The sequence below is a fragment of the Cupressus sempervirens genome, chromosome 10, assembly GCF_028749045.1.
Source record: "Cupressus sempervirens isolate cs-2001-9-10 chromosome 10, ASM2874904v1, whole genome shotgun sequence".
NCBI lineage: Eukaryota > Viridiplantae > Streptophyta > Pinopsida > Cupressales > Cupressaceae > Cupressus > Cupressus sempervirens.
In genome coordinates this window covers 295,537,862-295,563,526 of record NC_143127.1, presented here as the reverse complement: position 1 = coordinate 295,563,526, position 25,665 = coordinate 295,537,862, and the positions used below count along the sequence as shown (strand labels likewise).

The 25,665-nt window shown below is 34.6% G+C and overlaps 2 protein-coding genes across 9 annotated transcripts in view; one reads left to right on the top strand and one right to left on the bottom strand.

Annotated features, from left to right (window-relative positions):
• Positions 1-8,922: 8,922 nt before the first annotated feature.
• On the top strand, positions 8,923-9,978 carry LOC149533810 (uncharacterized). Its single transcript, XM_089805915.1, has one exon. It carries the CDS (start codon positions 8,923-8,925, stop codon positions 9,976-9,978), a length of 1,056 nt encoding a protein of 351 aa, XP_089662041.1.
• A 1,743-nt stretch (positions 9,979-11,721) lies between these two features.
• Positions 11,722-25,665, bottom strand: part of LOC149533809 (uncharacterized) — a 14,209-nt gene continuing 265 nt past the window's right edge. For 2 of the 8 annotated variants that reach the window (XM_089805602.1, XM_089805601.1), the window contains exons 2-6: positions 21,683-21,729; positions 14,366-14,504; positions 12,983-14,064; positions 12,457-12,868; positions 11,722-12,359 (exon numbers count right to left, since the gene is read on the bottom strand). In XM_089805602.1, the coding sequence (XP_089661728.1) occupies positions 11,872-12,359; positions 12,457-12,868; positions 12,983-14,056 (1,974 nt within the window). In that variant the 5' untranslated portion in view covers positions 14,057-14,064; positions 14,366-14,504; positions 21,683-21,729 and the 3' untranslated portion in view covers positions 11,722-11,871. The remainder of the gene's footprint in view (positions 12,360-12,456; positions 12,869-12,982; positions 14,065-14,365; positions 14,505-21,682; positions 21,730-25,665) is intronic. The other 6 variants (XM_089805599.1, XM_089805600.1, XM_089805607.1 and 3 more) reach the window with 4 other exon arrangements.

The window sequence follows — 25,665 nt, the reverse complement described above, 5'->3', positions numbered from 1 at the left end:
AATATAACTATAATCATTGTACAAAACCATTTAAAACAACATCATCAAAGGAATAACCATGAACCACAATAACACATGAAATATCACATGTACGAAGTAGCTCATCAAATATATGATCCAAACATATAAATAGTATCAACCAATCAGGTAACTAAGTACCACTAAATCAAATCGCATGAGCATGAAAAATGGCCTAAAAGAACTCAAAAATATAACATTAAGCAAACTAGGGTGGGCACTATGGATTGGACTACCCAAATCTGATATGCAAAAAAAAAAATGACTTTTGTCTAATATAGGCAAATTTATAGTCAAAATTCACTGAAATGTCCATTTGGATGCAATAGTGAGGTCAAATCTTGCTCTAAACACTCCCACAAGAATGTTGATCTCGGATGTGAATCTTGACCCTCCAAAATATGAAGCAAAACGCTCTCCAATGGCTATTCTAATAAACACTCCTTTGGCTCTAGTACCATGTAAGAATTTGTCTCAAGCTCTAATACCATGTAGGAATTTGTCTGAGGCAAGAATGAAATGTCTAAGATCTAAAGATTCAAGAGATAGCACAATAGAGATAGGCAAAATGATGATAAATTGATCAAGTCAATAATGATCAAGAGTGTAATGCTCATGTCTTTGTTCATATACAATTCATGTAAATGTGCCTAACTGTATAGGCAATGCAACATATCCAAGAGTCATGCAAGTGATAAACACTACAACTAAGCACATGTCCACCAAAGGTGGATTATCCTCCATTTTGCATGAAATTATGTGCAACAATGAGAGGATAAGAATACAAGGGTGTATCACACAAAGAGACAACATGTGCTCAAATAGAATGTGAACTCTTAGGTGTCTACATGGCAACTAATATGAAAGTGCATTATCCTAAGTAAAGTGTAATTAGTAATATTTAATTACATCGACAAATTCAACATATAATGTTAGTAAGACTTAGAAAATCATCACAATTTTTCTCTTTCAAATTTCCAATAATAAAATTTAATTGGGTGATGCAAATTGAAATCTCATCTCTCATCTTTAAATTGATGTGCTACCAATAATAATTGGCATCATTAAAAAATAGTTATTTTCCTTATTTAAAATCATTTAAATTTGATGACTCCTTGAATAAATCAATTTTAATTGGCCCCTCTTTGGCTACTTCATTTAGTGTGTGGTCCTTTAAAACTTCAAGTTGATTGGAAAATATTTAATTTCTTTCTATGTGTGATTTAGTTTCCATTAATTTCAATTGTCCATTTATTAAATCGATGTCATTTGGATAAAATCCATGCTACATGTCGATTTAAAACTCTTCTTTTTTTGCAAGATTGAGGTAAATTTAATCTCATTTCAATTTAAACCCCATTTTATTTTTCAAAATTGAGATAAATTCAAAATCCAATTTTATTTTGCACAATCAAGGCAAATTGGGTCTTATCTTAATTAAATATTTAGTCCAACACTAATTAAATATTTTATACAAAGCTCAATGCAAGGTTTATAAAAAAATTATGTTTATCTTCCAATGGCAGATTTGAATTTAATCTCAATGCTCAAATCAATTTTTTTCTTCCTTTACTCAACCATGAGATGAGGAGATGTTTCCTCCACCTTGTATATGAGATAAGAAGACACTTATTGTAATTGCTTCATATGAAAAGAGGCTTTGTCTACCCCATATAAAAAGAGAAGACGCTTCATCTCCCTCACTTGGAACGAAGAGGTGTTTCATCTTACTCAATCAAATTTACTCGCCCTTAGTTCAAAATGTTTGTTTGATTTCCAACTTCTAGACTTAGCCACATTTTGTCTAAAGAAAACCTTTAAAATCCAAGATTGTTGCCAAATACACTCTACCACCTGTGACTATCATCAAAAGAAGGGATCCCCATTTGCAATGGGGTGAAAATGTGAAAACCTAACAAGATCTAGCACTCACCTAAAGAAATATTCGTGAACATTCCGAGAATAGAACTTACATAGAATCAAGAGATTAATCCCCTTTTTCACTTATCCAATGACTAGAAATTTTATTAAGCATGGGAGGAACTTTGAATTGAGCTAAGAATCTAAATCTCAAGTTACTCATGTGTGTGCCCTATTCGATAAGAAATTGAAGAGCTTCTTAAGATCTATTGGACTTGGCTATTCTGACATCCTTACTTCAAAAGCATCCTAGTTAGAGCCTCACCACCAATCAAGCATCATAGCCTCAATGAGGTTATTGTTTTTGTCAAAACTCAAAACTCCCAATCAAGGTACTTGAGAGCTCAGTCAAATCTACAATAGTTAACATAACCAAATCACTAGTAGTTATATAAATTTGAGAATACTATATGAGCAAATGAAGATTTAATTTTTTATATCGTCTCCATGGTTCTAGATTAAAAAAAGAATCTATTTATACAAACGTCTAATCCATCTCATTTCCACTAAGAATCAATGAATCAATTTGCTTCTTACAATTTCTTAGACTAAGGCAGTAGATTATATTTCGCTATTGGCAATTGGTCCTTTTACAATGATTCTAGTTCAAATATCACCGTCTACAATCCTTCGAAAACCTTTCTACTCAATATCACATGCAGGCTTGTAGCATATAATATACAGGTGATAGAAGTTGCACATGAATCTTCTACCACTACTATATCATACAAATTACAAGTGCACACCATTTATTATTAACCATGTTCACCAAATTAATCTTCAGTCAGAGTTACTACGACATTTGATTTCTTGCTCTGACTAAAGCCATTTAATTTTTTATTTTCGAAGTCCAAAAGAGATTATAATACTTGACAATAGTTGTAGGATAACATACTTTTCATATTGGAATTTTGAATCATCTAATTGTCCTATGATGCTCTACAGCTTTTCAAAACATGTTATTCTCTGATCATCAAAGAACAGACTATTATAGAGAGAGGATAACATAAATTTGAACTACAGACATCATTTGCGATGACTACTTGCTTTCAAAAGTGTAGAGCAGCAAACAATGTAGTAATAATATAACTGGGTGTATTTTACACTGACTTTTGGACTAGACATTCTCCTTGTGTTACACAACCAAACGTGCATATAATGTTCGTTACTTGGAATTGTTTTCTCAGGCCAACCAACTCCCTAATACATGCCCAAATATTTGGCACAAAAAATTATGATATATTAACTATGAATTTTACAAACTAAAATCATAAAGATGCCTGAACATTCACCTTTCCTGCACTTTCGGGTAATTGAAGATTTTCCATCCACAGTTCAATACAAGGACCCAGTGACAATAATAGGCATCAGCAATTACATCTGTTGCATTAAGCAAATAAATGTTGCATAGAAGTTAGTTGTAGTAGCTCCTTCAACATTCCAGCAATCACAATTCAGAGTCTTTAACATCTTATTCTTCCTTCATAAGGGAACATTGTAGTCCCTCAAAAATCATCTTGATTGGTAGAACCACATGTCTTTTAATTTAAGGGAGGAAATTTATTTAACAATAGATAGTCGGCTTAACTCCAGCATCCTTGCATTATGCACCTTTATGATGTTAGTTCAAACACTGATTTTCTCCTACTTTGAAATCTTCCGCCAATTTGATTCAACAATACTAGAGACTTGTCATGGGACATTTTGTGATCTACATCACCCTCATTTGAGACTTTTTGCCCACATTCATCACTAAGTTAATTTCAAATTTGATTCTTGTGGTCATAGCAGTGGAACAGGTAGCACTATATGAAATTGAGCTAAATTTTATGCATGAATGCAAAACCTATATATAGGAAATTGTGACAGCAAAAATAGCATTTGTTATTGCATTGTTTGCAAATTGAGACTAGGGTGTTAAGAATATATATATATATATATCCTATAGGTGCCAAGTTAGGAAGGTTTATGTCCCTTAAGGGACATACCTTTAGTAAGGATATATAAGTAGGTTGTAAATGCAGATTATAGGACACACAGTTACAGAAGTCTACTCCTATAAGCATTTTATGTCCTGCAATTTATATCTGAGATTCTCTATCACAATAAAAGTTTAAATATTCAGTATTGTATCTGCATTATAATAAGCGCTAATTTCATCAATATTCATACTACTTAGAAGATCATTCTCAACATATAAGACTGGATAAAAGTTTGATTAAGAGATAAGGATTTAGCAGAAACTTTACATGGTATCAAAGCTCTGAAGAGAACAATGTAAAACAATTCATTGATGGAGCATCCAAACAACCCCCAGTTAAATCTCACAAATCTATCTGGAGCAAAGGAAATAGAAAAGCTATTCAAATCATCTTGGATGGAGTAAAAAATGATATTGTACCTATGCTTACAAAACATCAAACTGCCTTTGATATGATGAATGCATTACGAAATGCCTATGAAGTAAACAATGCAACCAGGGTTCTTGCACTAAAAAGGCAAGATAAAGAAATTAGAATCGATATGTTCTTACTTCTTAAGAGCTGCCGGCATTAAAGATGAACTATCAAGCATAGGAACCATCATTAGTGACACAAAATTAACATTATGGCTATAGATAAATTGCCAAATTCATGGGAGACATTCGCACAAGGAATAAGTGCCAAAGATTAGCTCCCGGACTTCAATAGACTCAAGAATGATTGTCTTCAAGAGGAATCCAGAAAACTAAAGAAAGGAGGGAAACCAAAAGTAGAAGATGAAGAACTCCATGTTCTTAATTCAAACTCCTATAAAGGCAAGAAAAAGCATTTCAAGAAGAAAAAGAGAAATCAAAAGAATGGAAAGCCCAAGAAAGATCTATTTTCAAATATGAAAAAAATGGACACTATAAATCTAATTGTCCTAAAAATTTCAAACAACAGGAAAATTATACAAATGCCATTAGAGAAGAAGATACTTATGATGTAGAGAACCGTGTTTTGTATTCCTCTCTATCAAATGAAATTTCAAATAAAGTATGAATAATTGATAGTGGATCTTCTAGACATATAACGAGATACAAAGAAACTCTAGATTCTTTATCAGAGAAGGTTAACGGTGAAGTTACCATTGGTGATGACTCAGCACACTCCGTTGAAGGAATTGGAAATTGTATTTTGAAACTAAAATCAGGAAATACTCTTCTTCTTAAAGGTGTACTCTATGTACCAAGGATTAAAAGAAACCTAATCTCAATTAAAGCACTTGAAAATGATAGACGCAATGTTGCATTCGTGGATGGAAAAGTATTAACTTGGGCTAAGAACTCTTCCATCAAGAAAGCAAAGTTAATTGGTCAAAGAAAGGGATATTTGTATGAATTGAATACAGAATCTAGTCGATCCATTCAAGCCCTAGTCAACGAAGTTGAAGATTCAAATGAAATATGGCATAGAAGATTAGGGCATCTAAATTTTAAAAGTTACCATTGGTGATAACTCAACACACTCTGTTGAAGGAATTGGAAATTGTACTTTGAAACTAAAATCAGGAAATACTCTTCTTCTTAAAGGTGTACTCTATGTACCAGGGATTAAACGAAACCTAATCTCAATTACAACACTTGAAGATGATGGACACAATGTTGCATTCGTGGATGACAAAGTATTAACTTGGGCTAAGAAATCTTCCATCAAGAAAGCAAAGTTAATTGGTCAAAGAAAAGGATATTTGTATGAATTGAATACAGAATCTAGTCGATCCATTCAAGCCCTAGTCAATGAAGCTGAAGATTCAAATGAAATATGGCACAAAAGATTAGGGCATCTAAATTTTAAAACTTTATTAATTATGGAAAAGATGGTTACTAGAATTACCCAAATTAAATAAAGACCACCCTAGTATTTGCAAAGGGTGTGCTCTGGGTAAAAGCACTAGAAGTCCCTTTCATGATAGTACTAGGAAAACAAATAATGCACTAGAATTAATTCATTCATATTTATGTGGACCTATGTTTGTTTTTTCTCTTGGAGGATTCTATTATTATATCTTGTTCATAGATGACTTCTCTAGGAAAACATGGATTTACTTTTTGAAATGCAAGGAATCAGAAAAAATCTTACAAAGATTTAAAGAATTCAAAGCATTAACTAAAATAATTTCAGGACATAAAATTAAAGCCCTTAGAACTGATAACGGAGGAGAACATACCTCATATTTGTTTAAAAGGTTTTGTAAAGAATCAAGGATTAAGAGGGAGTACATTGTTCCTTATAACACAGAGCAAAACGAGGTAGCAGAAAGAAAGAATAGGACAATTATAGAAATTGCTAGGGTTATGATTTTTGACCAAAATCTAGAATATTATCTTTGGGCAGAAGCCTTTTGTACTATTGTATATATTCAAAACAGAAGTTTTCACTCCTATCTTAAAGATAAAACACCTGAAGAAGTATTTACTAAAGTAAAACCCAATATAAGGCATCTTAGAATTTTTGGATGTCCTATATATATCCATGTTCCAAAAGAAAAGAGAACCAAGTTAGAACCCTCTGGGAGGAAAGGTATTTTTGTAGGGTATAGTGAAACTTCTAAAGCACATAGGATTTTCATACTTGGACAAAAAACTATTGAACTTAGCAAAGATGTAATCTTTGAAGAAGATCTTGCATTCAAAAGAGTCATAAATTCTAATGAATCTTCTCCTTTATCTAGTTTTGAAAGAAATAGTGAATCTGGGTCCCAGAGGGAGAACTTAGAAGAAATCGAAGATGAAATTCAAAATATGAACCTTGAAGAATATTCAAAGAAAAGACTACTTTGGGCCATTAAAACAGTTGAAGCAGCTCAAGACTTTGTTGCACCTTCCAAAACACTCAGAGAAAGCAAAAGACCTAAAAGATTCTCTGGTTGTACAGCTAACATAAGTGATTTATCCAAAACAGAGCCAACCCATCCCTCTAATGCTATTAAACATACAGCTTGGAAAGAAGCTATGACAAAAGAATACCAATCTATCATGAAAAATGATGTTTGAAAAATTGTTCCAAGACCTAAAGGAAAATCTATTGTTTCTTCCAAGTGGATATTTAAAATAAAGCATGCTGCTGACGGTAGTATTGAGAAGTATAAAGCCAAATTTGTAGCTAAAAAATTTTCTCATAAAGAAGGGATTGATTATGAAGAAACCTTTGCTCCAATTGCCAGATATACCTCCATAAGAGCAGTCTTAGCAATTGCCGCATCAAAGGGATGGAAGGTACATCAAATGGATGCAAAAACAACATTCCTAAATGGAAAGATTTCAGAAGAAGTATATCTGGAGCAACCTAAAGGATTTGAAACTCATGATCCTAACACTTTTGTTTACAGGCTCAAGAAAACTCTCTATAGGCTTAAACAGGCTCCTAGGGCTTGGCACGAAAGAGTTGATAAGTATCTCACCAACTTAGGATTCTCAGAATGAAGCCGATCCAAATTTATATTATAAAAGAGATAAAAATGATATGGTAATTCTGATATTGTATGCTGATGATCTACTAATAACAGGTGATGATCATCTCATAGATCAGTGCAAGAAAGATCTAACTAGAGAATTTGAGATGAAAGATTTGGGACTCCTTCATTACTTCCTAGGACTGGAAGTACAGCAAAATTTTGACAATATCATACTAAATCAAGGGAAGTATACATGAAATATTTTAAAGAAATTTGGAATGTGGAATTGCAAACCTATGTCTTCTCCAATGGAGACTAATCTACATAAACTTAAGGAAGCAGCTGCAGAATCACCATCTATAGATTCTTCTCTCTATAGACAGATGATTGGGTCTCTTATGTACTTAGTAAATACAAGACCAAATATTTGCTATACAATTAATTCCTTAAATATATGTGTGAACCGAAGGAGATTCACCTGGTCACAGTTAAACACATTATGAGATACTTACAAGGCACTCTTAATCTCGAACTCAAATATGAGAAAGTTGCTTTAGACTTACATGGATTCATTGATTCAGATTGGGGTGGAAGTGTTAAAGATAGGAAAAGTACTTCAGGGTGTTGTTTCAGTTTGGGATCAACAATGATATCTTGGATATGTAGAAAGCAATCTTCAGTAGCACAGAGTTCCACAGTTGCCGAATACATTACAACAACGATGGTCTCTCGAGAAGCAGTATGACTGAGGAAGTTACTTGTGGGATTATTTGGGCAAGCTATGAATCCCACGATTATTCATTGTGATAATCAGAGTTCCATCAAGCTCTCAGTGAATCCAGTTTTCCATGACAGGTCCAAGCATATTGAAATTCCTTACCGTTATGTAAGAGATATGGTAGACAGAAATTTTGTAAAATTGGAATACATTTGCACTGCAAATCAGACAGCAAACATAGTCACCAAACCTCTATCTAAAATGAAGATAGAACACTTCAAGAGGAGACTTGGTATGGTTGAGTTGTTTTTAATCCATTTGTACTCTCTTGATTATTAATAAAATAATTTTATTTTGTCAAGCTATTGACTGTAATGGGCTATTCGTCTCCCAGTTGGTGCATCTTACTTTACACTTTGAGGTTTTAGATTGGGAATCTTCCATTGAAGTATCTTGGCATTCCCATCTCCGTGAGTAGGCTCCCCAAGGAGTCTTGGCAGGATATTTTGGACAAATTTAGGGTGAAAGTTAATCATTGGACTCACCGTTGGTTATCCTTTGCTGGTCGTGTCCAGTTGATTAAGTTAGTTGTACAGGGTTTGCCCATTTATAGATGCATGCTCCAAGTTGCTCCTACAAGCTTCCTTAAGGATCTGGATTCTGTGATGCGCCAATTTTTATGGGCGAGTTGCTTGGAGACTTCCAAATGGAGTTTGGTTAAATGGGAAGTGGTGTGTAGTTCGAAGCATTACGGGGGTCTTGGCTTGAGGCAGTCGGCATTGTCAGGTGAGGCTTTGGCTACTAAACTCTACTAGGGGTGGTGTAATGAGCAGGATAAGAGTTGGGCGATGGTTCTTTCAAAGTATCTCCCAGGGATTTCTCATCTTGATATTTCCAAGTATCCTCTTGGGGGGAAGGGATCTGTGATTTGGGATACTTTAAAGAAAGGGGCTAAGCTTATTAAGGATAGACTATTTTGGATCTGCAAGAGGGGGGTGGAGGCTCAATTCTGGTCAGACTCTTGGGATGGATTTCCCCCAATAATTTCTCAATTTCCTAACTTAGGGACTTTGTGTCAGCAGTTTCTAGAGGCTGGTTGGTCAAGGGTGAGTGATTTTAAATCCTTTTTCCCCTGTGGTCAGTTGGAAATAGCTAAATGGAAGTCTCCAGATGAATGGCCAGTTGCTGATTTACAGGAGTGTGCTATGCTGCAAAATATCCTTTCCAGTAGAAGTTGTTGTTCTCTTTGGGAGGACGATGTGCTAGCCTGGTCTCCCAATCCTAAAGGGACCTATACAGTTACCTCTAGGTACAGCAGATTGGTGTCTCTTAAGATGGTTCTGCCTGAAGTGCAGTGGTGGAGGAAGGTTTGGAATAAACTATCTTGGCCAAAGTGCAATTGTTTTATTTGGATGTTGGCTTGGAATAAATGTTTGACTTGGGATAATATCAAGAAAAGAGGTTTCCATGGCCCTTCTATCTGTGTTATGTACGGGGCTAATGAGGAGGACTCTTCCCATTTGTTTTTTCGGTGCTCTTTTGCCCTGCAGCTTTGGCATTTTTGGTGGGGAGTTTGGGTTGCACCTTGTGGCCATGCTTCCTCCTTAATTGAGTTTTGGCAGGGGATGGGGCGGCCTTCGTCTGTGGCTCCTTTCCTACAAGAGGTATGGTTTGTGGGGCCTATCTTCTTATTATGGCAAATTTGGCTGGAGTGCAATCAAAAGATTTTTTGTGGTGAGCAACGATTAGTGCAACAAATTTGGCCAAGGATAGTGGGCATGATTCAAGAGACAGTGGAGGCTAAGTGTGAAGTGGAATTACCTTTGGGGAAATGTGATACAGAGTTGGTGGAGAGATTGGGGACTTTGGAGTCTTCTTTGGCATTAACGAGGGCTAGGAGATGACATCGTGAGAAGCGAAAAATTGACAGAATTGATAAATGGCAACCTCCCCCCTATGGGATCTTGAAGATCAATACTGATGGATCTTCAAGGGGTAATCTGGGTCTGACTGGTATCGATGGGATTGGGAGAGATGCTATGGGCTCAGTGGTTTTTATCTTCTCGATCTATGTTGGGATTCAAACCATTAACTTGGTGGAAGGGTTGGCTATTCTTGCTGCTCTTGAGAAAGCTCATGCGCAAGGCTGGAGAAGAATTGTTTGTGAGTCAGACTCCCAAGTCTTGATCAACTTGCTTATTGAGCAGAAAGTGTCTGATGTTAACTAGCAATTGTCTAGGATTGTGCAACAAATTTTGCAAATCAGTTCTTTGATGGAATTGGTGACTTTTGCTCATATTCCAAGAGAGTGGAATAGGGCAGCTGACTGTTTGGCGAAATGGGCTTTTGAGCATGCTAAGGGATGGAGGATTGAGGGAGTTGGTTCCTCAAGAGCTCCATTTTGACTTGAGGAGTATTTTGGATGGTGATAGGGTGGAGAATGATGATAGATGACAGTGTTGGTTGTTTTATCTCTATTTGAGATCATCCCTATGCTTCTTGTTGGGACCTTTGGTTCTATTTCGCTTTGTATTAATAATTAATGATTAAAGTTTTTACCCCTTTTATTCCAACTGTAATAGGCTCCACCGTTTGTATTCATTATTTTAAGAGGTGACGATCTCTAAAAATAATGAACACTTGTATAAAACATTATAAGAGGTGATGATCTCTTAGATAATGTGCTAAACAGTAGAGTTCTACTGTAAGGTCTAGATGAGTTCAAGATCATATTGTGATGTTGACATTGCTATGTTCATGGGTCACAAATTGGATAAAGGAAGAATCTTAATATTCTCTGAGTTTATACTGTATTCTAATAGATCTTAAAAGTCAAGATCATGTTGTGATATGGAAATACCAGATTCCATGAAATCATAATTTGGATAAATGAAAAGATTACTCTTCAAATTTATCCTATATAATATCACTAGTGGCAATGACTTGTCATATCACAAGTTTAGTAATATGACTTTGTATCATGTGTTCTATGATACCACATACTAAGAAGAGACAGATAGATATAGAGTATTGATTCTTGCTTATTCATCTATATTGGTGTTGCTAAATATAATATCTCTCTATAGGATTATCTAGTTAAGAGGAAGTGTTAAGAATATTAACCAAGATAAACCTACAAGCCTGACAGTACAAACCGTACTTCCTCTTAATAGTAACATATCTCTAATGTTGGCATATATATATCCTATAGGTGCCAAGTTAGGAAGGGTTGTCCCTTGAGGGACATACCCTTTAAAAAGGATATATAAATAGGTTGTAAATGCAGATTATAGGACACACAGTTACAACAGTCTTGCTCTTATAAGCATTTTATACCCTGCATTTTATATATGAGATTCTCTATCACAATAAAAGGTTAAATATTCAGTATTGTATCTGCATTATAATAAGCACTAATTTCATCAATATTCATACTACTTAGAAAATCATTCTCAGCATATAAGACTGGATTAAAATTCTGATTAAGAGATAAGGATTTAGCAAAAACTTTACATCGAGGAACTCAACAATCCCAATTTTTTAACTCGGCAACTTAAAAACAACATTGGTTCTTGCAAAATTCAATTACAAAATATATCAGACTGAAAAAAAAAATTTAAAAATTACAAAAAAAAAAAACATGACAGTTTTGTAAGATTTCATTCTTGATTACATATCAATTGCAAAATCGCATCATCGTGCAAAGTCAAGGCAGAAACAATAGTTAACTACTAATTGAGAATAATTATGGATTTATGACAATTGTCTTGAGAATCTTCGTCATAAGTCACAAGTTTTTAAAATTTCCTCTTCACTGTTCTAGTAAAAGATTGGGGTGTAGGGGGTATGGACCTCAGACTTGATTGTGGTTCCCTACTTTGCCTAGATGATTGTTCATGTGGCTTCGCCCTGCTGCTGGATGGTAACAACTCATCAGCCACATCCTCCATAGCTAGCCTCTCAAAATCATCAATCTCATCCTCCGAAAACAAGGAGGAATCATCCTCCTGCATAGCCCAATCACTGAAGGGGTCAATCTCATCCAAATCAATAACTTCCTCTAGTTTGTCCTCCAATTTTCTTGCATGAAGCCGCAGGTTGTATTGCACAAAAACTAGATCACTGAGGCGCTGTTGAGTCAACTGGTAATGCTTCTTTCTATGATTACTGTCAAACAAACTCCAATTATGTTCACAGCCAGAAGCACTACAAGGTTGAGACAAAATTCGAAGGGCCAGCCTTTGCAGATTTGGGGTATTTCCACCCCAATCTTCCCACCAAGAAACTGCAAATAAGGTATTCCAGATATTGTTAAAAAGCTATATCCTATTAATAATTTTTAATTTATAAGTTGCAAGATATAAAATCTCACTTTTTCTTACTTGGTGTTTGGGTGTTTCTTCCTCGTATGGCTGATGTTAAAGAAAATAAACTCCCACTAGCTCGCTTAAAATTCTGCAACTCAGAAATGATAAGGTCTCTCACCTCTACTTCAGGTACCATCCTCTCAATGCATGAGGCCAGGCCCTCCATAACTTCTCCATTGACATCTGTGAAACTATCAGAGAAGAAAAACATAGGGTTGAGGTAATACCCTGCTGCATGAAAAGGTTGGTAGAGTTGACTGTTCCACCTCTGCTCGATGATCTCCCAAATAGGAGCAAGTCTATTTACATCCCCACTACAACAGTTTTGGATGGCCTCTTTGGCCCTACGCATGGCCTCATAAATATATCCCATTGAATTATTTGCCCTATCTAACAAGCATAGAACCCTCATTAGTGGCTCTGTTATCTACACAGTACGAAGCACAAGAAAAATTAAGTTACAATTTATAATGAAACTAAACACGTCCAAAGTTCAAAACAAAAAATATTCAACTCAGCTTTAAATTAAATTTGAAGATACCTTGACAATCTCTATAGCTGCATTTGCAAAAACATCAGCAAAAACTATTTTTGATGTCCTTTTTCCATCATCATTCTTTGAATAAGTTGATTCTAGCCATGCTTGACTTGCAAACATCTGCTTCAAAGAAGTCAATAATCTAGAAATACTTTCTACCATAAGAAAATTAGTCACAGACCTTGTAAAACCTGATCGCACAAGATCTTCCCCCTTGGTATGATCTCTCATCAAGTTAAGAACCCACGGATTATTATAAATATATTTTTTTATATTTCTTGCTGCTTCTACAGTAGATCTCACCCAATCAATTTTTCCTATGTCCTCCAAAAGAAGGTCAAGACATTGACGTACACAAAGAGTCCAAAAAAGTGTCGGGTGCCTATCTTGAAGCAATCTTCCAGCCGCCACATATGCTGCTGCATTTTTAGTAACAACTTGGACAGCATTTTGTACACCCAATTCTAAAACAACCTCCTCCAACACCAAACTCAAATTTTCTGCATTATTTATTATGCTAGAGACATCAATTGACTTCAAAAAAATTAACTCACCATTTGAACCCACTAAAAAATTGAGAAGGGTCTGATTTCTTCTGCCTGTGCACCAATCTAAGATAATTGTGCAGCCAAACTTTTGCCATTGCTTCTTTTGATCTTCCACAATTTGGTTTACTTCCCTGAGAACATCATCAAGCAACTCACCACTTAATTCACTTGCTGAGGGTGCCTCGAACCCTTCCCCTGCAGTTATAACTGCTTCCACCAACTGGTGCCAATATGGACTCCGTATCGCACTTGATGGAAGGTTGTTGTAATACAAAAATTTACCAACAGCTTCATATGATTTTCTATGTACCTCATTCCATTCTGAAAATTCCAATGAGGGTTGTGCTCCTAGTACATTTGCCAAATAGCCTTGTGACTGAGCTCTACCTCTGCTCGAGTTGGATGTGGAGTATGGGCCACGTAGATATGGACCATGATTAGAGCCAACAATGCCTTGCGTATCCACATCAAATTGACTTCCAGTTGTTGAGTCTGAATCAGAAGCAGAGCCAGATGCCATTGTGATCATACATTAACCTGCAATATCAACAGGACCAAAAAACAAGGACTAAAAAATTATAGGAATTTAAGCATGAATTTTAAAAGAAAAATCATGTAAAATTCAAATGCATTCAAAAAGTTTAATTGTATTACATTAAATGGTAATTGAATTACTGAATTTGATTAAAATTCAATTGTAATACATTAAATGGTATTTGGAATGTGAATTTTTCCTAGGGACTCCTACTCTAGCTTTTAAGTTTGATACCATGATAGATTTACATGCACTGGATACAATTCAAATCTAGGACCTCCCACAGGCCATTGAGCTGCTTACCACCAACCTATCAGCTCTTTATGTGATTTGAAATTTGAATTGTTTCCTCTCTCCGCACACCCTCTTAAGCCACTTTTTCATGCTTAGAACTCTAGGCCAGCCTCTGACACCAGCTTAAATAATCCCAGGAAATTAATATCTAGATAGACAAGAAAAAGTGTAAACTTTTACGGATTACTAAAGAAGAGAAGGATGAAAGAAAAAATCCACAAGCTTTACAATCTGACTATCAATCAAGCGTTTATTGGTAAAAATGTTTGTTAAAAATCATCTTCATATAAAAACACAAGACTAATGACCATAATAGATATGGATTGCAAGCTGAAACTGAGATTTCCCAGGACTTTTGATGGCCATCTATTGGATACACAAGCTGAGAAGGACATTCCATTTATATAGAGAATTTGAAATTGAAATAAAGAAAGAACCTTATCCACAATTGAAAAGAAGTCTAAGCAATCCACAAACCCAATTTCTTCTATCACATACCAAATTTTAAAATTTTAAAAATTTATTTGCCATTCTTATATGTTATGTGGCTTTTGACAAATGCAAAAGTGTGCAACAGGTCCTTGAATCTCCAAATTCAGAAAATGGAGAAAACAATGTAGGATGAATATTAGGCCTCGATAAAAAATCACACTCTAGATATTTAAATCTTCATGTAGAAAAGGTTATTGATTGCAAATAGATTTTCCAATAAATTTGCAAAGCAGATGGAAGCAATGTCATGTTTAAAGCTAATGCTGGAGCATGCATTTTTTTCAAACTGAGAGTATTGTTTATTTTTAAACATTTTCAAGTGTGTTGAATACGAGCTTATAAGATAATTTATCTTGCTGTTGCAACACTGTTTACTTTGGAAGTACATCAATTAGATGTTGAAAGTGCATTTTTATAAGCAAAGCTTGAGAAAAATATTTATTTCACACAATCAAAAGGACTTATTGTAGCGGGAGATAAGAAAAGGGAGAAAAGATCCTTCTATGGTCTTGCCTCTTAAACAATCATAGTATGCAAGGAGAAGAGATCTTTCTATGGTCTTCAACTCAGTTGCTGATGCATAGCATCCTGACCCCAAGGCAGAGGCAGATGCGTTCCAGTACAGAAACACATCAGGATGCCCTGTGGATGCACACAGGAAGCACATCTTGATTCCCTGAATGCGCTTCCTGTGTGTATCCACAGGGCATCTCGGACCATCTGGATGCTTTTATGCGAAAAAAAGGCCCGTTTGACTTTTTTTGGAGCAAAAAACAGCTTAAAATTTTGTAACCATCGGGAAATAAGTACTCCTAGGGTGCATTTTTTCTGAGAAACTTACTATTAGGTACTAATGCATTGAACCTATTTACACAACCTCATCCAAATGCATCATACTATCAAATGATTTAATTTTGCATATTTCTGGCATTTCTTTACACATATATATGTATGTATAAAACACCACTGGGGTAGATCGAGACGTCGAGACAAGTTTCAAGGACAGCATGACAATGGGCCTCAATGACAGCAAGGGGATGACCAGAGGACAGAGGCAAGGGGACAACAGAGTAGGGAGGGGTGTTGTATACTATACATATAGAACTTGAAATGCTAGTTATGAAATGATGTTTCAGTATAATGTACCAAATTAAAATACTTGAACGTACCAAACTTGCAACACGAACTAGAACCATTGAATATTCAACATAGTAACATAGTACATACCCAATAGTAACATTCAAAAAACAAAATTCAAATAGAAATTCAAGTACTCATCCCAGCAACAGCATGGTTGCAAAATGGTGGAGGTGGGGATCCTTGGGTACTTCAAGTACCGAGTGTTAATGTGGTAGCTATAGTCGGATTGAATTGACCTAGACATTATCCTTCTATGGTTATTGGTTAATCATCAATAAGACAAACCCTCATATATCTACTTATATATATTAAATATCATTTACTTTATGATTAATTTATTACCATAGAGACATGTCTCTTCTACAGATATTTATATAACATTCAAATACGCATTTGGAACACGTAGAAATAATCAGGTGTTATTACATTTGCAAAAAACAATCCTATAAAGTTAACATGGTATCAGAGCTAGGCTGCAAATGTAAAGAAAGAAAAAAAAATGACAAGAGCTATTAGCAACAAGGAAGCCATTGACAGAGTGGCAGTATCAAAGAAAGAGCACATCGCCGTATTGGCCAAGCTGTTGTTAGACAGTGCAAATAAACGAGCGGAAAGGTGGAAGGGAGTTCTCAAGTTCCACTTCGTAAATCTGTTTAATGAGGCTGTTCATAGAGGCTATATCTACCTTGTATAGTTCATGCTCAAATTGCTACATACTACCGAAGACAAACTGCTCCACGAAGCTTACAATGAAGAGAAATAATTTCTACATTATGCAGCAGGATGGAGAGGTAGTGAAACAGATGATAGCACGTCTTCAAATGATGACATAGATGCTATCTCCATATCACTATTTGAGAGATACATAAAGGACATTGTGACTAGGAAAATGGATTTCTAAGGTAGGACTGTTCTTCACATTGCATCACTTAGCAGGAGAGCACGATTTTGTAAATTTCTTGTTGACATCTATGAACTATTAAAAGTTGAAAATGTGAGTAGACAAAATTTTCTGCACTATGCCGCCCAAGAAGAAAAAGGCTCCGGTACTGTGGTTGTGTTACAAGCCAAGGTTAATAAATCAAGAGATAAAAAGGAGGCTAGTGCGTGGGAGAATAATTTATCAATTCAGATTGAGAACTTCCTTGGAAAACCAACTTTGCATATGTCCGGCAATCAATACTTACCATTTGACTCATATGACTTGATGTGCAGTCAAATGGATGCATTGGCAATACTCTTACAGTCATTCATAACTCATTAATTGCCAACCTAAATTAATAAGGATTAAGCTTACAGTCTGAAATAAAAATACAAGATCCAATTTGTTTGTAGATATTTCAAACGTCAAATATGGTCAACATTGAGAAACAAAAATGAAGATGCCACATAATCATACATGTCTGCATAGATGATACGACCATTTACAATAAGGAAAAGTCGACAAGCAAAATAAATACTAACTACCTTTATCACTGACCACCTCACGTGAATACCACCAAGGGGTGATAAGGATTATAATAAAGCAAAAGGTTCAACGAATGCAACCAAACCCATCCTACGCAGTGTCCCATAGTTGGAGAGCCTAATATTCAATGTTGTATAGTGCAACAAGCTTTTTGGCAATCGGAAGTAACCGGTACTTTTGAATAAATACCTATGTGGTGGCAGCAAAATTGATAGTGAAGATTTGAAATGACATGTAGATATATTGACCATAGCTTTGCTTCTCAATGGGTATAATATGACCATCTATTTTCTCATGATTTTGTAGAGATCTTTATAGTCTTTGTTGCAAAGATTTATCTCCATTAGATACCACACTATTGGGGAATATTTAAATGGCATATTAGGATATCGAATATTGTACATGAATTTGAGGAATGAGTTTGTTTGAGTAATTACTCTCCATTTCTATGGAACTTGAGTGCCAACCAAAGTGAAGCAGATTAGAGCCAAGCAAATATTATCTTATTGACTGTTCAATGGAACACATTTATAATCTCTTTTGAAACAATTTTTTTTGGGGGCGACGCTAATAAGTGACAAGAAGAATGAACTTGTCACCTTCCAATAAAAATGAAAATAAGCATTGTGTTTGTGCTTTGGTTGGCATTGTAGAGACATGATACAAATAATATTATTAATGGCAAAGTTAATCTTTCTATACTTGTAAAATAACAACAAGAACAACAACAAGCATGTACTTGGCTTGTCAACATAGGCCATGACTTTGTTGGCAATGGTGATCACGGAGACAAATAAGACACTATCGACATTACCACACACATGATCAATGATAAGGAGAAAATTGTGTTGGCCACATCCGACAAATTCATTATATTTGAACTCTTATGATTGAAGACAAATCACAAACATGGATGATATTGTTGTTCCACATCAAAAACACCATCTAAGTAATGTAAACAAAAGAAATGAAAGTTGTGTCTTTATTTGATCCAACATATGTTGTCACATTACAAAAATATTATGGCTCGATGCTTGAAGAGAATACGACCATGTATAGAATAATGGTGCAACCAAAACCTTTGTAGATGGGGACAATCAATCCAAGACTATTGATAAAGTGAACTTTTAAAGTTTTATAGTGGGTTTGATTTCATCAATTCCTCTTTCATTTCTTGGTGCACATATTTACTCAAGACTATTGCTTCCTTGTGCTATGAATATGTGGCGGGTAGATCTCAATTGAGACTATAGTGAATACTAAGGATAGTCTATTTAAATTCATGTTACACTAGTGTTGGGGTACATCGGGACATTGGGACAAGTTTCTGGGATATGGGGAAAAAGGGCCTCATTTTCAAGACGACGGGGAGACAACAAGGGGAAGACGGCAAGGGGAGGACACGACAGGGAAGGATGTTGTATAGTATACATATAGAACTTGAAATGCTAGTTATGAAATGATGTTTCAGTAGAACATACCAAATTAAAATACCTAAACATAGCAAAACTGCAACATGGACTAGAATCATTGAACATTCAACCCAATAATAACATTCAAAAATCAAAATTTAAATAGAAATTCAAGTACCCATCCCAGTGGCAACATGGTTGCAGAATGGCAAAGGCGGGGATACTTGGGTATTCAAGTACCCAATGCAGGGACGTCTCAGGGACGAGTAATTCAAGGTTTGGGAGGGGGGTGTGAGTCCCCATGTTACACTGGTTTAAATACTACGAAAAGGACACCATATCAAGGTGAAGTTGTCAATTATTTTGGAGTGTAATCAATATCATACTATATAGAAGAAAGAAGAAGCAAATTATCTCAAGAAGGTTGTTGATGAGTGTTTTCTTCAAATTAGTGAGATAAGTATTCTCTCTTGAATACTATGTTTTATTTTTCAGTCAATCACTTATCTATATCAATGCTTGTAATATTACAATTATTTGCTTTGTTATGCTCTTGTTATTTTCATTGATCCCTAGGGATGATTCTTCGTAAAGAAGAAAAAGAAGAACAAAAAGAAGTCTACCATATTTGATATAAAATTGTTCGATGATATAAGAGTGGAAATTTTACATTGTGGGGGGAAATATAATAAACAATGTTCCTTTCCCACTTGAACCATCTTTAGAGAGGAGATGTTCCATTCTCAAATAATCTAAAAAGGAAAAGAAGGTTGGTGCTTTACACATGTCACCAAATATTGTACAAAACCAAATCTTATGACAGTAGCTCCAAAGAAGTTTTGATCTACAATTCATTAATAATTTGATGATCATGCTAGATAAATTGAGGCTCTTGAAGACAATATCTTTGATGATTGAGATTATGAAGTATCCTTTTATATCAAAAGGGGGTCTGCCAATTCATTGGAGGCAACCTTGGACAAAGAGAGGGAGCAAATAGAAGATATGGTTCAACCAAACTTTTGATAATCTTGGTCATATTGATTCGAAGGGTGTACACCATATAAAGATGGATTTTTGGTGATCAAAAACTATAGCACTTAAAGGACTATGATTCATAGGATAAAGTTTCATGTATGTGGGCTAGAAGGCCTTATGCTATTAGGAAACTTGTTGAACAAAGGAAGCATGACATGACTTGTTGCTAGGAGATTAGAAGGTTGATATCAGTTTCAAAGGGAGTTTGGCATTACCTCAAAAGTAACCTTGGACCAAAAAAAAGTCTACATATTGAAAGGGAGAAGTTTGAGGTGAAATTCATTGTAATACATTCTTCTCTATGAGAGAGAAGTTTGTGGTAAAAACCCTTGTTCCATCCTCTGACTTGATTCATGGTGGATATCATGTGAGTTACTACATGACTCTGTGGGAAAACATCTTGAGAGGTGACGATCTTTCATCAATGTGTGTTGTGAGGTAGTTATTGTAAAGTGATGATCTTAACAATGGCTTGACCTATTATCATGATGGAGACTACATTAAGTTATTGTCTCAAAAGGCCTCAGAGATCATGATAACGAATGTATCATGATAGACTGCATTAAGTTGCTGTCCTAAAATGTGTCAAAGATCATGATACTTGTCATGATGGACTTCATTAAGTTGTTGTCCTTGCGCTTATGACTGTTATCTAATAGACTACATTTTGTTGTTGTCCCAAAGTGTGCCGAAGATCAAATAACTCATATCCTTCTATGATATAACTTTAAGTTGTTGAGATTATGATTGTTATCTGATAGACTATATTTAGTTGTTGTCCCGGAATGTGTCGGAGATCAAATAACAAATATCATTTCTAGGACATTACTATAAGTTGCTGAGATTATGATTGTTATCTAATAGACTACATTCAATTGTTGTCCCAAAGTGGGTTGAAGATCAGATAACACATATCTTTCTAGGATATTACTTTAAGCTATTGAGATTATGATTATTATCTAATAGACTATATTCAGTTGTCATCCTAAAGTGTGCCAAAGATTAGATAACACATATCCTTCTAGGATGTTACTAAAAGTTGTTGAGATTATGATTGTTATCTGATAGACTACATTTAGTTGTTGTCCTAGAGTGTGTCCAAGATCAAAATAACACATTTTTTCTAGGATATAACATATTCTTTTGGTAGGCATCATGAACATGATGCCAATGCGCATACAAAGAGAATATAAGTATGATAAATATCATAAGATTGATAATTCTTATTAAATCATACTTCAGATGATATCGAAAGATAACATCTAAGTTTATAGATATATGTTAATATCCTTAAATATGCCATTCCAAGAATATAATATTGAGATGATATCTCTCTATATACTTGAGAGCATAAAGCGTTCTATAACAATCCTCCCTAGCTAAAGGAAAGTGTTAATGTTGTAGCTTTAGTCGGATTGAATTGACCTAGAGATTGTTCTTCTATGGTTATTGGTTAATCATCAATTACAGAAACCCTCATATCTCTATATATATATATATATATATTACCATAGACACGTCTCTTCCACAGATATTTATATAACATTCAAATATGCATTTGGAACACATAGTAATAATCAAGTGTTATTACATTTGCAAAAAACAATCCTATAAAGTTAACACCTAGGGAAAGGATGTCTCAAGGACAGGTACTTCAAGGTTTGGGAGGGGGTGTGAGTCCTTGTGTTTCACTGTATATAATATATATAGATAGATAAACACATCCAAACTCTATTAAAAAAAATTGCACATTCGTGCATTAAATCAAATTCTTACATCTTCATCTGAATTGGCAACATAGGTCTTCAACAATCATCTCGCACCTGGTATAAGTGAGTAGAAAAACATCTTAATCCAAATGGCATCAACAAAGGTAAAATGGTAATATTTACAATACAAAAGAAAAAGAATCTTCTACTTGTTACCATTCAACCTCTGTATGCACATATGTTACTTTAACGAGCAGGTATTTGGAACTCTTCAAAATCCTTAAGGTATGTGTGTTTTAGATATGATAAGAAGTTCACAAAGGTTTACATAATCATTCTCAATTAAAAATTGCAATAGCATGTAAAGGAAAACAAGGTGATTCCATATGATAGAGGGATTGAAGATATTGATAAGCATTTTTATATGGATGAATGTAATATGTTGCAGTTCCAATGGGTTTGAATTGTAAGTTGTCTATGGACATGTGTGCTACTCTGAACAAAAAGAGAGAGATATGGAAAAAGTTCCATGTGAAAATGCGATCAGAAATGTGATGCTTTGCCTAGAAATAATGATAGAGAGCAATAAAAAAAGAACCCTCCAACTTGAGGAAAAACTCAACCATAGTATATATGGATAAAATGCATAAAATTAGGATGAATGTGTATATAGAAGGAAAAACTATGCTATCACACAATAGCATTTTCTTTGCAATGGAGCACAAAGTAACAAAATTCAATTAAAAATTCCATATTAAGAAACCAATGGCAAATATTTTCCCTCAACCATTCCTTGAAATAAAACTTGAGAATTACATGTCTCAGTTACAGTTGTTACAATTGAAGCCATGAAGAAAATGACATGCAACTGGTTTTGTCTATATGGAGTGTTGAAATGTTTTATTCTTTACCTTATGTTAAATTGCAGATGTTTTGTGTAAAGAGTGGTTTTATCTTAGAATCAAACCTAATGTAACTTGTACAAAATTACAAAAGATTCTAGACCTCATGGAAGGAAAAACTATGCTATCACACAGTAACATTTTCATTGCAATGGAGCACAAAGTAACGAAATTCAATTAAAAAATCCATATAAGAAACCAATAGCACACATTTCCCCTCAACCATTCTCTCAAATAAAACTTGAGAATTACATGTCTCAGTTGCATGTGTTACAATTAGAGCCATGAAGACAAGGACATGTGACTAGTTTTGTCTAAATGGAGAGTTCAAATGTTTTATTCTTTACCTTAAGCTAAATTGTGGATGTTTCGCATAGAGTGGTGTTATCTTCGAATCAAAACTAATGTAACTAGTGTGAAATTGCAAAAGATTCTAGACCTCATGGAAGGAAAAACTATGCTATCACAAAGTAGCATTTTCTTTGCAATGGAGCATAAGGTAACAAAGTTCAATAAAATATTTCCATATAAAGAAAAAAATGGCAAATACTTTCCCTAAACCATTCCCTCAAATAAAACTTGAGAATCACATGTCTCGATTACAGGTGTTACAATTGAAGCCATGAAGAAAAGGACATGTGACTGGTTTTGTCTATATGCAATGTTCAAATGTTTTATTCTTTAGCTTATGCTAAATCGTGGATGTTTTGTATAGAGAGTGGTGTTATCTTAGAATCAAACCTAATGGGAATTGTGCAAAAGTGATACCATAGAATAGCTATAACAAAATCGAATTTAAGTGTTGAACTGCATTTAGCTATTCCATATTGAAATGCTATTGAACACACTCCAAGATCATATAAAAAGTCATATAATCCATAGAATTGCACAATATTTTTATGCAAAAGAATTTGTCCTATATATATTTTCACGAGTTAACTAAAGGTCTCTTAAATTTCCAAAAATAAGTCTCTTCATATTTCCAAACGCATGGCTCTTCACATGTTACATGTCTCTTCATATAACAATTTGTCAAATATTCAAAGTGTGACACCTAGCACACATTGAATGCCACATTGTGCTCACTTAGTATGGCATTAATATCATCATTAATATCTCATCTAGCTGTTGACACAATACAGATGTATTGTCCCAATTGCAAAATCACAGATAAAAATCTCTATGGCAGCTACGACCTTAAACAAAAAGCATCCTGAATGCTTAGATTTGCACGCAAACTGATTTGGCTTTTAGAAAAAGCTCTTTAAGCTAATGAGTAAATCTAGGGCCAGCTCATTGGACCATAATAATGACAGTGTTCAGGTTTGTTATAGGTGTTCTAAATTAGTGATATATACCTCCATGGAAATGATGAGATATTCCAGTTGACCTGGTATTGCGATTTAGTTTAGGGAGGTAACTTTGACATACACAAAATTGACAAAACGATATGAGCTTATGTTCAACAGCAGTGTTGTGTCATAAAATAGGAAAAAGTGATCTACAATAGCACTTTCCAAGAGTAAAGAGAATATATTTCTCATGCAAGGAAAGAAGCTATATATGATAAAATACACTTTTGAGCTTATATTGTGATAATAGAAGTTGCATTCAAATCGCAAAGGATTCTAGACCTCGTGGAAGGAAAAACTATGCTATCACACCATAGCATTTTCTTTGTGATGGAGCACAAAGTAACAAAATTTTATTAAAACACTTTCATATTAAGAAACCAATAGCAAATATTTTCCCTAAACCATTCCCTCAAATAGAACTTGATAATCACATGTCTCAGTTACTGGTGTTACAATTGAAGTCATGAAGAAAAGGACATGTGCCTGGTTTTATCTACATGGAGTTTTCAAATGTTTTATTCTTTGACTTATGTTAAATTGTGGATGTTTTGTATAAAGAGTGGTGTTATCTTAGAATCAAACCTAATGGAACTTGTGCAAAAATGATACCATAGAATATACTAAATTAAAATCTGATCTTAGTGTTGAATAGTACTCAACTATTCCAGATTGACATATTATTGAACACACTCCAAGTTCATATAAAAATCATATAATCAGTACAATTGCAAAGTATTTTTATGCAAAAGAATTTCTCCTATAAATATTCTCATATGTTTAGCTTTCTTTCGTCAAAGTGGGACTTCTAAATAATTATCAAATGATGGGTTGACAGACAATTCAAAATTTTAAATCCATTAAAAATGTTGTAAATGCTTGGCTTACAAAATGCCTACCAAAAAAAATTTGTAGTGGTGAAATACATGGTTTACAAAGAGATCCTTTATTTTGGTGTCAAAGATCCTATCAAATTTGCAGATGAGATGCTTGGTGTACAAAGAGCCTACCAAAGATCCATCAAATTTGCAGAGGATTAAGAACCCAACCTTATTTCCCCGCAAATTTGATGGATCTTGGACACCAAAATGGAGGAGGTTATTGCAGCACACAATGCTAATGGCCTGCCAAAACTATACAACGTTTTATCCTCCCAATAAAAATAATTAGCAATACGGAAAATAATGTTAATTCTAACTTCTGTATCTGTAATACTAAACTTAAGGAGATTAATGACGAGTGCACTCAATGCTAATGGCCTGCATAATTAATAGTATATTTATCCTCCCAACATTAAAAAAACAATAATCCCAAAATCTGTCAGTGCGAACTTCTGTGAACTATTTATATTGAACTCTGCATTTTTATTTTTATTTTCATATTTTTTTGGAGAAAACAGAGAATCAAAACTACACATAAAAAGTTACTAATTTCCAATTCGTAACCTGTTGTACCAGTTATCAAATCTCATTCATCTATGCCATGGCTTTATAATGTTGTTGAAACTACCCCCGAAAAAAAGAGTAACTCTTAAACAGTATATCAGCTAAGTTGAGTTAAGTAAACCGCTAGGTTTGCAAAAGTCGAAGCCAATATGAAACCCTAAGAAAGTTAAAGACGTTCAAGGAGCTTGGCCCTATCACAAAAGCATAACATAGAAAACGAGTGATGTGAACTAAGGGCAACGCAAACAGCAAAATAAGCCCAGTCTGCACCCTTTCCTGCTTTTCTACCTATAAAGAAGTTGTTAAATTGAAATAATTAGGCATACGAAGAAATCGAGAGAGAGAGAGAGA

Bases quoted from the DNA above. Each gene is read 5' to 3' on its own strand.
- LOC149533810 (XM_089805915.1), top strand. From the start codon at position 8,923: ATGGTTCTTTCAAAGTATCTCCCAGGGATTTCTCATCTTGATATTTCC.